Consider the following 13,737-nt stretch of genomic DNA (forward strand, 5'->3'; position numbering starts at 1 on the left):
CCAAATTTTGACCGTATCACCCTTTACCATCCGACCTACATCAATAACAACTACTTGTGCCAAGTTTCAAGTCGATAGCTTGTTTCGTTCGGAAGTTAGCGTGATTTCAACAGACGGAGGGACGGACATGCTCAGATCTACTCAGAATTTCACCACTTTATGGGGTCTTAGAGCAATATTTCGATGTGTTACAAACGGAATGACAAAGTTAATATACCCCCATCCTATGGTGGATGGTATAAAAATTCGAAAACATTGGGGCAAAATCAAAAAAATTCCATTTCGACCGACAATCGTACCAAATTTAAAAATTATAAATTTTTAGGACCAATTTTGATGCGACGCTGTTGTGGATGCCCTTTCTACCTATATATAAGATCCGAGTTATGTTTGTTTGTATATTCCGGGTACGATTGGAGACTGGTGAACCGATTTAGATATTGAAATCCGTATTAATACGAATTTCGAAAATAACTTTAAACCCTTTGGAATTTTTTCAAGAAAGATATCTTATCATATGTTCCGATACTATTATATATAATTTGTACACGGCAACGGGATTATACTAACGGTAATTATTGGAAAACAATTTTTATTCAACAAATAATACCAACAGACATTAAAAATATAAATAAATGAAATGTTTTTAATTTTTTGTTTTTTTTTTTCATTGATTAAAATATCGATGTGTTGATTGTAAAAAAAAAAAAAAACAAATACATACATACATATATGGTCAACACTTTGAGAGAGAACATTACAATAACAAGAGCAGTTTTTTGTTAATTGATTAAAAAAGCATTTTAACAATGATGATGATACATTCAATGAGTTATTCTGATTTTTGATTTTTAGATGATCACAATTTGTTAATGATGTCGAAATGATGGAAGCTTACATTTTTAATGATGACCATTTTGTTAATGATGTAGAAATAATAGAAGCTTTAATTATTCTAAGTAGTTAGATATTTGGAGTTGATTGATGTCTATGATTCTGCAGACGAATAAGATAACAAACAAAGCATTAAAGTTAAAAGCCTTTATGAGTTATGGATTGGGCTGTGAACAATAACAAGTTATAAATATTTTAATTTTGTTTTATTTTAAAGACAATAAATTTAAAATTTATATGTACTTTAAATTTGACAAAATTATTTCAATAGAATTATAAGATAATATTCGTTGAAATAATTATTTTATATATTTAGTTTTTTTTTTGTTATTATTCTATTCTTTACTTCCATAATTGCTCACAACACAATGTTTATAATGATGAAGTGGATTTAATGATATCAATGGTAACAAAGCTTTCTAAATAACCATAAATATTATAGCTAGCTATAGTATAGTATAGTAGTAAAGTAAAGCAGTCAACGTAGAACAATAAATAAAAACTAATATAGTTTTTTTTTTTTTTATTTAATTATTTTTATATATAAATTTGCACAAAGAGTCTATAATACATTACTAATGAGTTTATAGAAAAAAAAAAAAATTATATTAAATATTTTGTCATTTTTTTTGTTGTTTTAGTTTTGCTTTTATCCTATTATAATTGCTATTGTAGATCATGTATCAATGAGTGTCAATGATGAGATGAGATGTGAGATGATACTATTATGGATTATATCCATATGAATTTTTTCCCATGATTCCAATGAGCTTAATTATGTGTGTTTGTTTTTGTATGGCACAATAATGAGTAGAGTTGAAACATAATATGAATTGAATATACAATAATTTATAATATTATTTTTTTTAAGTATGAAATAAAAAAAACACTTAAATGATAATCTGCTATTTCAAAGAAACCGAATTGTCATGAGTAGTTGATGTTGAATTTTTTTTCGGTATGACCAACATATAAAGGAGTATAAAATTCCAAAAATTGTTTGATGCGGAGTATTTTTCTATAGAAAAAAAGTTTTCTGGGAAAATAAAAATAAATTAGTGGATATTTTTAACTTTGTGTTACGTGATAGCCTAAACGCTTTCCACTGGTTAACAAAAATTATAGGAATTTCTAAATCACTGGTACATAAACTCGAAGCTAGGGATCTATAAATCGATTAGTCCATTATTCGAATTTTGGCATGAAAACCTAAAAAAGTCGAAATCGATTATTAAACAAGTATATACAGCACTAAGTTCGGCCGGGCCGAATCTTAAATACCCACCACCATGAACCAAATATTAGGGTTTCCTTTGAAATTTCAGGAGGGCTTGAGAACACTTCCCGAAGATAAATTTAAAGATTTCACCTATGAGGACTATATCAGATTCTGGATTCATAAGAACCATTTTTGTTTGAGGTTTAGAGGAATCATTAACATCTCTTGTAAGGGTGCAAGAAAATTATAAAATGACGTCTTGATTTGAAATCTTTCATCTGTAGAAGTAAAATCTGGAAATTTTACATTGAATTTCAAGCAATTTTCATGATCAGTGCGCCTTCTACACCCTCAAGAAGTGAAGTCGGTCTATATGTAGGCATTACCAAATGGACCGATAAAAACTTAATCCGATACACGTTTTTGTGAGCCTAAAACACCAGAATACTTACAATTTCAGGCAAATCAGATAAAAACTACGGTTTCTAGAAACCCAAGGAGTTAAATCGGGAGATCGTTCTTATGGCTATGGGCTATACTAAAATATGGACCGATACTCACCGTTTTATGACCCGAAAATACCACTAGATTTCCAATTTCAGGCAAATAGTATAAAAACTTCGGATTCTAGAAGCCCAAGAAGTAAAATCGGGAGATCGGTCTATATGGGGGCTATACCAAAATATGGACCGATACTCACCATTTTCAGCACACCTCTTTATGGTCATAAAATACCTCTAGATTTCAAATTTCAGGCAAATTGGATAAAAAATACGATTTCTATAAGCCCAAGACCCCAAATCGGGAGGTCGGTTTATATGGGGACTATATCAAAACCTGGACCGATATAGCCCATCTTCGAACTTGACCTGCCTGCAGACAAAAGAGGAGTTTGTGCAAAATTTCAGCTCGATTACTTCATTATTGAAGACTGTATCGTGATTACAACAGACAGACAGACAGACAGACAGACGGACAGACGGACATCGTTATATCGTCTTAGAATTTCTCCCTGATCAAGAATATATATACTTTATATAGTCGGAAATCGATATTTCGATGTGTTACAAACGGAATGACAAACTTATTATACCCCCGTCACCATTCTATGGTGGTGGGTATAAAAATAATTGCAAAATCGATTTTAACCTAAACCTTAGGTTATGGAGGATGACACGAATCCGAACTAGCGGATTTCAGTGAGAACCGTAAGCTCTCTACGACAGCGGCTGACTACCTTCGACCTTATGTTCGTATTGCCCAGTGCCTTTATAGCTGACTGACTATCGATGAAAATGCTGATATCGCATCTAAATACACCCAGAGAAGGAATATGATCACCTCAAACATGTTTTAAGAGCAAAATGTTATTTTTGGGTGGTAACCATGTAAAATGGTTTTCGCAACCAAGTTATTTTCTCGAAAATCATGTACCTGATTTCGGCAAGCAGGTTATATTTGACGAGAAAATAACATTTTAGTGACAAACATGTTACATGGTCACCATACAAAAATAACATTTTGCTCTTGAAACATGTTTGAGGTGATCATATTCCTTCTCTGCGTGTAACGGCCTCATCTAAAGAAGTTCCACAGCTTTTGCAATAGCAAATATCTCAGCCTGAAAAATGCTGCATGTTTCGTCCAAATTAAAGGACTTCTTAAGTTCCAACTCCTTGCAGTAAATTCCGCTGCCTGTACCCTCGACTATTTTGGGGCCTCCATTGAGATTTCCAAAGTGTATCCTATTTTCGTCCCAGTCCTCTATGCTTGGGATAATTGCATCCAGGTTATTCTCATACATATGCGGTGTCGCCATATAGTCAGTTTTCAAATGTCGTCCGGCATAGACTATCAGTTCAGTGTGTCTGCAGCCAGTGCTCTCCAATGAGTCCAGGCCCCTCAGTCTGGTCAGTATGACCTCCGCGGTCCTCCTAATATGCAGGTCCAGGGGACATATCCCCATCAATACCTCCAGTGATGCGGTGGCCTTTGTCCTCGTCGCCCCGGTCATGTAAATGAGGGCCGTTCTATTTATTCTGCCCAATCTCAGTATTTTATTGTGGTGGTTTGTGATGGGCCACCATACATGACATCCATACACAGCTACTGGCCTTATAACAGCTGTATAAAGCCAGTTGAAAAGCGACGGTTTCATTCCCCACCGCTCCCCAACAAGCTTCTGACATGCGTATAATGCCTCATAGGTCTTCTTCATATGATCCGCTAAATTCTCGAGCCAATTCAGTTTGGAGTCCAGGACAATCCCAAGGTAACGTGACGATTTCGAGAGTATCAATTTCGTTCCCGGAAATTCTGGATCTTTGTATCCATCCAGTCTCCTTTTCCTGGTAAAGAACACCAAATCAGTTTTCCTAGGATTTACTCCTAATCCACCACCACTGCCCCATTCTGATAGGGATTTCAGTGACTCACTCATCACGTCCGAGATCGTGTCCAAGAATTTGCCTGAAACCATTATGACAATGTCATCCGTATACGCCACCACTTTTATATACCCTATTACTCAGGACGCTAAGAATCTCATCCACTATAATTAGCCAGAGCACAGGTGGTATTACCTCTCCCTGCGGAAGTCCTCTCGTCGTAGTCGCTTGTCGTTTGGATTCTGCCAATTCCGCTTCGATGCTCCTGTGGCGTAGCATTGCCTCAATCCAGTTCGTTACGATCTCGCTCACACCATTCCTCTCTAGTGCAAGTAGTACTTTCTCGAACTTTGTGTTATTGAAGGCGCCTTCAATATCCAGAAATGCCGCCATTGTGTAGTCTCCGCACGCTATGGATTTCTCAATGTAATGTACTACAGAGTGTAGCGCAGATTCCACCGATTTATCCTTTAAATAGGCATGTTGGCAGTTTGATAGCTTCTAATCCAATTTATTCCTTAGGTGGTTATCCAAGATTCTCTCTAGAGTCTTCTATAAGAAGGATGTTTGGCTGAAAGGTCTGAAGTCTTTGGCTGTTCCGTGTATTATTCTACCTGCTTTGGGGATAAAAATCACTTTAACCCTTTGCAGAGCCTTCGGTATATACCCGTGTTCCAGTGACGCCCTGAAAAGTTCCACATAAGTGTCCCCCAGGATATCGAAGGACTTCGGCGGCATACACGGATAGATTCGGTCCAGTCCCGGAGACTTATAAGGCCCGAAACTATTTAGTGCCCATCTAATGCTTCGTCTTGTAAAAATATCTGAGACCTCCTCTCTTCCTCCCTCGAAGTCTTTAAAACCACACGGGTCCGGTGGCATTTTTTAGATTTTAAATTTTTAATTAATTTTTAATTTTGACTATCAAACATCGATTTTAAATTTTGAACTATTTTTTAATTTTGACTATCAAAAATCTATTTTAATTTTTTTATTCATTGGTTTCAATTGAATTGAAATGTACAATTCTTATTTACAGAAATTTATTACCAATGAGAATAAAAATTTTGATTTGATTAAATAAAATAAAATACCAAATTGGTGGAAATGAATCCTTTGTGTTTTCAATTGTCTTGAGTTTATAGGTTAATTAGTTGGGGAAATAATGATATATGATTCGTACATGTTAAAAATTATTTTTCGAACATTTTAAAAATATATTAAACAAATAAAAAAAAACATGTTTGACTGGAACACTAATTTTTTGCATTTCTTACCAACTATTGTAGATAACACTCACAAAAAGACACATAGATTTCTTAAAATCGAATATTTAGTATAATCATGATTTGTATGAAATTCGATTATGAAGAAGTATATACGGCCGTATGTTCGGCCAGGCCGAATCCTATGTACCCTCCATCAAGGATTGCGTAGAAACTTCTACGAAAGACTGTCATCCACAATCGAATTACTTGGGTTGTGGTAATACTTACCGATGACAAGGTATTTTAATTTTTCTTGACATCGTCTTCTAAATTGTAAGTTAGTCCATATATGGTATATATAAGACAATAAAGGCAGATTAAATACCTATAAAATACACTTCTTAACCACTATATATAGGAAAGTCCACAAATAATAACGAACCGCTACGAACTTTTGCGTGATAATTAGAGAGCCAGAATTGAAATATGAGGGTCGATTTATATGGGGGCTATAACTATGAACCGATATGGACCAATTTGTGGGTGATTGGGGATCGGTTTATCTGAGGACTATATATAACTATAGACCGATATGGACCTAGTTAGGCATGGTTGTTAGCGGCCATGGTCGATAGAGACTATATACGTATCCTACGTACCTAATTTCAACCGGATCTGGTGAAATTTGCTTCTCCAAGAGGCTCCAAAACCAAATCTGTGGATCTGTTTATATGGGGGCTATATATAATTATGGACCGGTATTGACCAATTTTTGCATGATTGTTAGAGACTATATATGTATCCCACGTACCTAATTTCAACCGGATCGGATGAATTTTGCTCCTCCAAGAGGGTCCGGAGTTCAAATCTGGGGATCGGTTTATATGGAGGCTATGTATAATTACGGACCGATATAAACTAATTTATGCATAGTTGTTAGAGACCATATACTAAGACCACGTAAATTTTGCTCCTCCAAAAGGCTCCGGAGGTCAAATCTTGAGATCGGTTTATATGGGGGCTATATATAATTATAGACCGATATGGACCAATTTTTGCATGGGGTTTAGATACCATATACTAACACCATGTACCAAATTTCAGCCGTATCGAATGAAATTTGCTTCTCTTAGAGGTTCGGTAAGCCAAATCTGGGGATCGGTTTATATAGGGGGCTACATACTATAATTAGTGACCGATATAAATCAATTTTTTCATGGTTGTTAGAGACCATATACTAACACCACGTACCAAATTTCGGATGAAATTTGTTTCTCTTAGAGGATCGGTAAGCCAAATCTGCGGATCGGTTTATATGGGGGCTATATAGAATTATGGGCCGATATGGACCAATTTTTATACGGTTGTTAGATACCATATATAACACCATGTACCACGTTTCAGCCGGATCGCAGGAAATTTGCTTCTCTTAGGGGATCCGCAAACCAAATCTGGGGATTGGTTTAAATGGGGACTATATACTATAATTATGGACCGACATTCAGATGAAATTTGCTCCTCCAAGACGCTCCGGAAGTCAAATCTGGGGATCGGTTTATATGGGGGCTATATATAATTATAGACCGATATGGACCAATTTTTGCATGGGGTTTAGATACCATATACTAACACCATGTACCAAATTTCAGCCGGATCGGATGAAATTTGCTTCTCTGAGAGGATCGGTAAGCCAAATCTGGGGATCGGTTTATATAGGGGGCTACATACTATAATTAGGGACCGATATAAATCAATTTTTTCATGGTTGTTAGAGACCATATACTAACACCACGTACCAAATTTCGGATGAAATTTGTTTCTCTTAGAGGATCGGTAAGCCAAATCTGCGGATCGGTTTATATGGGGGCTATATAGAATTATGGGCCGATATGGACCAATTTTTATACGGTTGTTAGATACCATATATAACACCATGTACCACGTTTCAGCCGGATCGCAGGAAATTTGCTTCTCTTAGGGGATCCGCAAACCAAATCTGGGGATTGGTTTAAATGGGGACTATATACTATAATTATGGACCGACATTCAGATGAAATTTGCTCCTCCAAGACGCTCCGGAAGTCAAATCTGGGGATCGGTTTATATGGGGGCTATATATAATTATAGATCGATATGGACCAATTGCATGGGGTTTAGATACCATATACTAACACCATGTACCAAATTTCAGCCGGATCGGATGAAATTTGCTTCTCTGAGAGGATCGGTAAGCCAAATCTGGGGATCGGTTTATATAGGGGGCTACATACTATAATTAGGGACCGATATAAATCAATTTTTTCATGGTTGTTAGAGGCCATATACTAACACCACGTACCAAATTTCGGATGAAATTTGCTTCTCTCAGGGGATCGGTAAGCCAAATCTGGGGATCGGTTTATATGGCGGCTATATAGAATTATGGACCGATATGGACCACTTTTTTCTTGGTTATTAGAGATCCTATACTAACACCACATACCAAATTTCTACCGGATCTGATGAAATTTGCTTCTCCAAGACGCTGTCTTAGAGGATCCGCAAACCAAATCTGGGGATCGGTTTATATGGGGGCTACATAGAATTATGGACCGATATGGACCAATTTTTGCATGGTGGTTAGAGACGATATACTTACACCATGTACCAAATTTTGGCCAGATCGGATGAAATTTGGTTCTCTTAGACGATCCGTAAGCCAAATCTGGGGATCGCTTTATATAGGGGCTATATAGAATTATGGACCGATATGGACCAATTTTTTCTTGGTTATTAGAGATCCTATACTAACACCATGTACCAAATTTCAGCCGGATCGGATGAAATTTGCTTCTCTTAAAGGATCCGCAAACCAAATCTGGGGATCGGTTTATATGGGGGCTATATAGAATTATGGACCGATATGGACCAATTTTTGCATGGTTGTTAGAGACGATATACTTACACCATGTACCAAATTTTGGCCAGATCGGATGAAATTTGCTTCTCTTAGAGGATCCGCAAACCACATCTGGGGATCGTTTTATATGGGGGCTATATAGAATTATGGACCGATATGGACCAATTTTTGCATGGTTGTTAGAGACCACATACTAACACCACATACCAAATTTCAACCGAATCGGATGAAGTATGCTTCTCTTAGAGGATCCGCAAGCCAAATCTGGGGATCGGTTTATATGGGGGCTATATAGAATTATGGACCGGTATGAATCAATGTTTGCATGGTTGTTAGAGACGATATACTTACACCATGTACCAAATTTTCGACAAATCGGATGAAATTTGCTTCTCTTAGACGATCTGTAAGCCATGCCTGGGGATCGGTTTATATAGAGGCTATATAGAGTTATGGACCGATATGGATCAATTTTTGCATGGTTGTTAGAGACGATATACTAACACCATGTACCAAATTTTAGCCAGTTCGGATGAAGTATGCTTCTCTTAGAGGCTCAAGCCAAATTTAGGGGTCCGTTTATATGGGGGCTATACGTAAAAGTGGTCCAATATGACCCATTTGCAATACCATCTGACCGACATCAATAACAACTACTTATGACAAGTTTCAAGTCGATAGCTTGTTTCATTCGGAAGTTAGCGCGATTTCATCAGACATATATGCTTAGATCGACTCAGAATTTCACCACGACCCAGAATATATATACAGTAATCCCTCGATTTACGTCGTGATTGGTTCCATAATTTGACGACGTTAATCGAAACTATGTAAACCGAATTAAAAATTTCTCATACTTACTCTTAAGTCCATTTATGTATGTATGTGCGTGTACATAATAAAAAAATTCAAAAATACCTCTATTGTTGAAGTTTCAGTAATTTCGATAAGAATTTCAGAAAAAAATATTTCGATGTCATCATCGTTGATACTTAGTTTACTTATGGAAGGCGTTTCTGATAAAGTGTGCAAGAAAACGACGACGTAAATCGAAGTTTGATGGAACAACAAATTTGACGACGTAAATCGAAACAACGTAAACCGAGGGGTCTTAGAGCAATATTTCGATCTGTTACAAACGGAATGATAAAGTTAATATACCCCCCCCCCCCCCCTCCATCTTATGACGGAGGTTATAAAAATATTTTATATTTTTTTCTGGTTATCTTTAGCATTAGTACAAGATATTTGTCATGCTGGGTTTTCATAAAAAAAATAAATATATATATTAGATACCGCTCAAACATTTTGGAATTATTTAATGCTATGAATGTGAAATAAAAATTATGTTTCCTTGATGTTTTTATTATGTAGTAAGAATTTTAAATTGTATAATTTAAAACTTTTATTTTAAAAAAATCTAAGAAAACAATATATAATTTTAGTAAACCTACCCAAATACTCTATAAATTAAAATACCACCACACCCACACATACATACACACTCCCTTCCACAAAATATAAACATAAAGGCACATAGACATACACACACACACCCACAAAGGAATACATTACAATAACTTCATACATAGTAATAAAGAAATGATGGAAATAATGAACAAAGAGAATAATATATAGTGATAGTAATAGCTATTGTGGTAGGGAGGTGAGGTTAAGTGCATATTATCTAAGTTAATTGAGCATAAGGGATGAGGGATGAAAAAATCATTTTGAATCAAGATATTATAACTACATTCTCGTATATACTTTTCTGTTTATTAATTTCTATTATTCTATATATCACTATGTAGATGGTATTCGAATTTCTCTCTAATGTTATGATGATGGTTGCAATGGTCATCACCATATCCATCATTATCATCTTAGTTGACAACAACACTTACCTGGCGGGTAGTATTAATGCATCAAATTCCGTTGATAAATGTCGACGTATTATATTCTTTGATGGTGGTATGCCCAAAGCTGTTGCCATTGTATCACCTGAAAAGGATGGCTCCAACACAACTAATCCTCCATGAACTCCGCTATCTGTAATGGGACCAAACGAAGGACAAGAAGAATAATTGAAATAAATAACAGACAAAGAGTATGATAGGCTTTTGATTGTCATTGTTGACAGAATACATGTGTCCACATGAAATATAATTAGGGATAATTACGATGACAACATTTATGTCAGAGGGCAAGGATAATAGCATGGAGGCAATCATTGGTATTCCACAAAAGGGTCTTCAACGGAGGAGGGTATTGAAAATTGAAAATAAGTAAGTAAAAGATAAGTTTTTTTCGTCTTATTTGAAGATGGAGCTGTTTCTATGCGCGCAATGTTAGTAACATATTGATCGGAGAGCATAAGCGTAGTAAGGCCTCTGGGGAGGGCTTAGCCCCCTCCAGAAAAAAAATTAGCCCTCCCCTAGAATGTAAAAACCTATATATCATTTTCCATTATATATTGTTAATGTAGTATGGATAGGGGGGCTATAGCCCCTGGTTAAAAATGTATAGATACGGCAATGTCGGAGAGAATAGTGTTGTTTTCAAGATCATTACATTTTTATAATTTTTTTATATAATAAATATTTTTCTGATTAAATTGTATGTTTAAGCTGTGAAAAGTTGTAAATATTTTGATATAATTTAATTTAATATGTTGAACATAAGTCGATATCGACTTTTTGTATTTTGAAAAATCGATACCTTCTACTTTTAATGAAAAAGTAAAAAAATCGATATTTCATTAAAATAGTATGCCAATGGTAAGTTAACATACCATAGTTAACTCTAAAATTATCTGTTTACGATATCATAGAAAAGTCGTGAGGTCGACTTTACCAAAATTTAAAATATCCAAAGCTAGAAATTTTTAAAAATCAAACCGATTTTTCTAATTCTTTAAAATATCCACTTTCTCAAAGTTTGAAAAAGTAAATAGGACAAAATGTCGATTGTTTTCAAAATTATAGAACGTCGAAAGGTAGATTTTTCGGAATTTTTCAAATATTGAAATTTTTTTTAAAATTTTGAAAAATTCAAAAAGGTCGAATGTGGACATTTTCAGTTTAATAAAAATACGAAAGTTCCAAAAGACGACTTTTAACAAAATTTTTGGACAAGTTGAAAGTTTGAATATTCAAATTTTTAAATTTTTTAAATGACAGAGGTTCGCAAAATAATTTCTCCAAATTTTTAAGAAAGTTGGAAGGGTAGAAAATTTAAATTTTCCAAATTTTTCAAATATCGAAATTTTTTTTCAAATTTTGAAAAAGTCAAAAAGGTCGAATATGCACATTTTTAGTTTAAGAAAAATACGAAAGTTCGAAAAGACGACTTTTAACAAATTATTTTTGGAAAAGTTGAAAGTTTGAGTATTCAAATTTTTAAATTTTTTAAATGAAAGATGTTCGCAAAATAATTTCTCCAAATTTTTAAAAAAGTTGGAAAGGTAGAAAATTAAAATTTTCCCAATTTTGAAAAAAGTCGAAATGTCGACTTTCCCAAATTAAAAAAAAAAAACAATGATAAGCCAATTTTTCCAAATATATAAAATGTAAATTTTTCTTAATTTCAAAAAGTCAAAAATTAAAAAAAGTAGAATTTTTCAAATTTGGAAAAAATTCGACTTTTTCAAATTTAAGAAAAAGCCATTTTCATTTTAAGAAAACTACGAAAGTTCAAAAAGACGATTTTTAACAATTTTTTTGGAAAAGTTGAAAGTTTGAATATTCGAATTTTACAATTTTTAAAATGTCAGAAGTTCGAAAAATCATTTCTCCAAATTTTTAAAAAAGACGGAAAGCTAGAAAATTTACCCTTTCTAAATTTTGAAAAAATCTATCGAAATGTCGACTTTCCCAAATAAAAAAAAAAAATAATAAAATGAGAAGTCAATTTTTCCAAATATTTAAAAAGTTAATTTTCCTAAATTTGAAAATAGCAGAAAATTACAAAGAGTACATTTTTTTTTTTTAATTTCAAAAAGTTGATTTTTTTCGAAAGGTAAAAATTTCGATAGTTTTGAGAAAAGGGGCTAGATTTCGAATAGATGATTTTTTTTAATTTTGAAAAAATCATGTTGTCGATATCGACCCAAATTATAAAAAACAATCGAAAAGTCGATCTTTACAATTTTTAAAATATCCTGAATGAAACCCTGAAAAGTAGATTTTTCCAAATTTTGAAAAAGGCGTATAGTACTATTTGCTAAATTTTGAAAATAGTTAATAGTCGACTTTTCCAATTTTTAAAAATGGTTAATAGTCGACTTTTCCATATTTTGAAGAATTTGAAAAATAGATGTTCCACGTTGAAAAGTCGACTTTTCTAAATTTAAACCAGTAAGGAAAGTCTAAAGTCGGGCGGGGCCGACTATATTATACCCTGCACCACTTTGTAGATCTAAATCTTCGATACCATATCACATCCGTCAAATGTGTTGGGGGCTATATATAAAGGTTTGTCCCAAATACATAAATTTAAATATCACTCGATCTGGAAGAATTTGATAGACTTCTACAAAATCTATAGACTCAAAATTTAAGTCGGCTAATGCACTAGGGTGGAACACAATGTTATTAAAAAAATATGGGAAACGTTTAAATCTGAAGCAATTTTAAGGAAACTTCGAAAGAGTTTATTTATGATTTATCGCTCGATATATATATGTATTAGAAGTTTAGGAAAATTAGAGTCATTTTTACAACTTTTCGACTAAGCAGTGGCGATTTTACAAGGAAAATGTTGGTATTTTGACCATTTTTGTCGAAATCAGAAAAACATATATATGGGAGCTATATCTAAATCTGAACCGATTTCAACCGAATTTGGCACGCATAGCTACAATGCTAATTCTACTCCCTGTGTAAAATTTCAACTAAATCGGAGTTAAAAATTGGCCTCTGTGGTCATAGGAGTGTAAATCGGGCGAAAGCTTTATATGGGAGATATATCCAAATCTGAACCGATTTCAAGCAAATTTGGCACGCATAGTTACAACGCTAATTCTACTCCCTATGCAAAATTTCAACTAAATCGGAGCAAAAAATTGGCCTCTGTGGGCAAATGAGTGTAAATCGGGCGAAAGCTATATATGGGAGCTATATCTAAATCTGA

General features: G+C 34.2%; 1 protein-coding gene across 1 annotated transcript in view; it reads right to left on the reverse strand.

Annotated features, from left to right (window-relative positions):
- The window catches only part of Liprin-gamma (liprin protein kazrin), a 94,023-nt gene that overhangs the window by 32,472 nt on the left and 47,814 nt on the right, over positions 1 to 13,737 (reverse strand). The window contains 1 exon segment of the mRNA XM_075313092.1: positions 10,512 to 10,656. Coding sequence (XP_075169207.1) covers positions 10,512 to 10,656 — 145 coding nt within the window.

This window comes from Haematobia irritans, chromosome 5 (genome assembly GCF_050003625.1).
Source record: "Haematobia irritans isolate KBUSLIRL chromosome 5, ASM5000362v1, whole genome shotgun sequence".
NCBI classification, from domain to species: Eukaryota; Metazoa; Arthropoda; class Insecta; order Diptera; family Muscidae; genus Haematobia; species Haematobia irritans.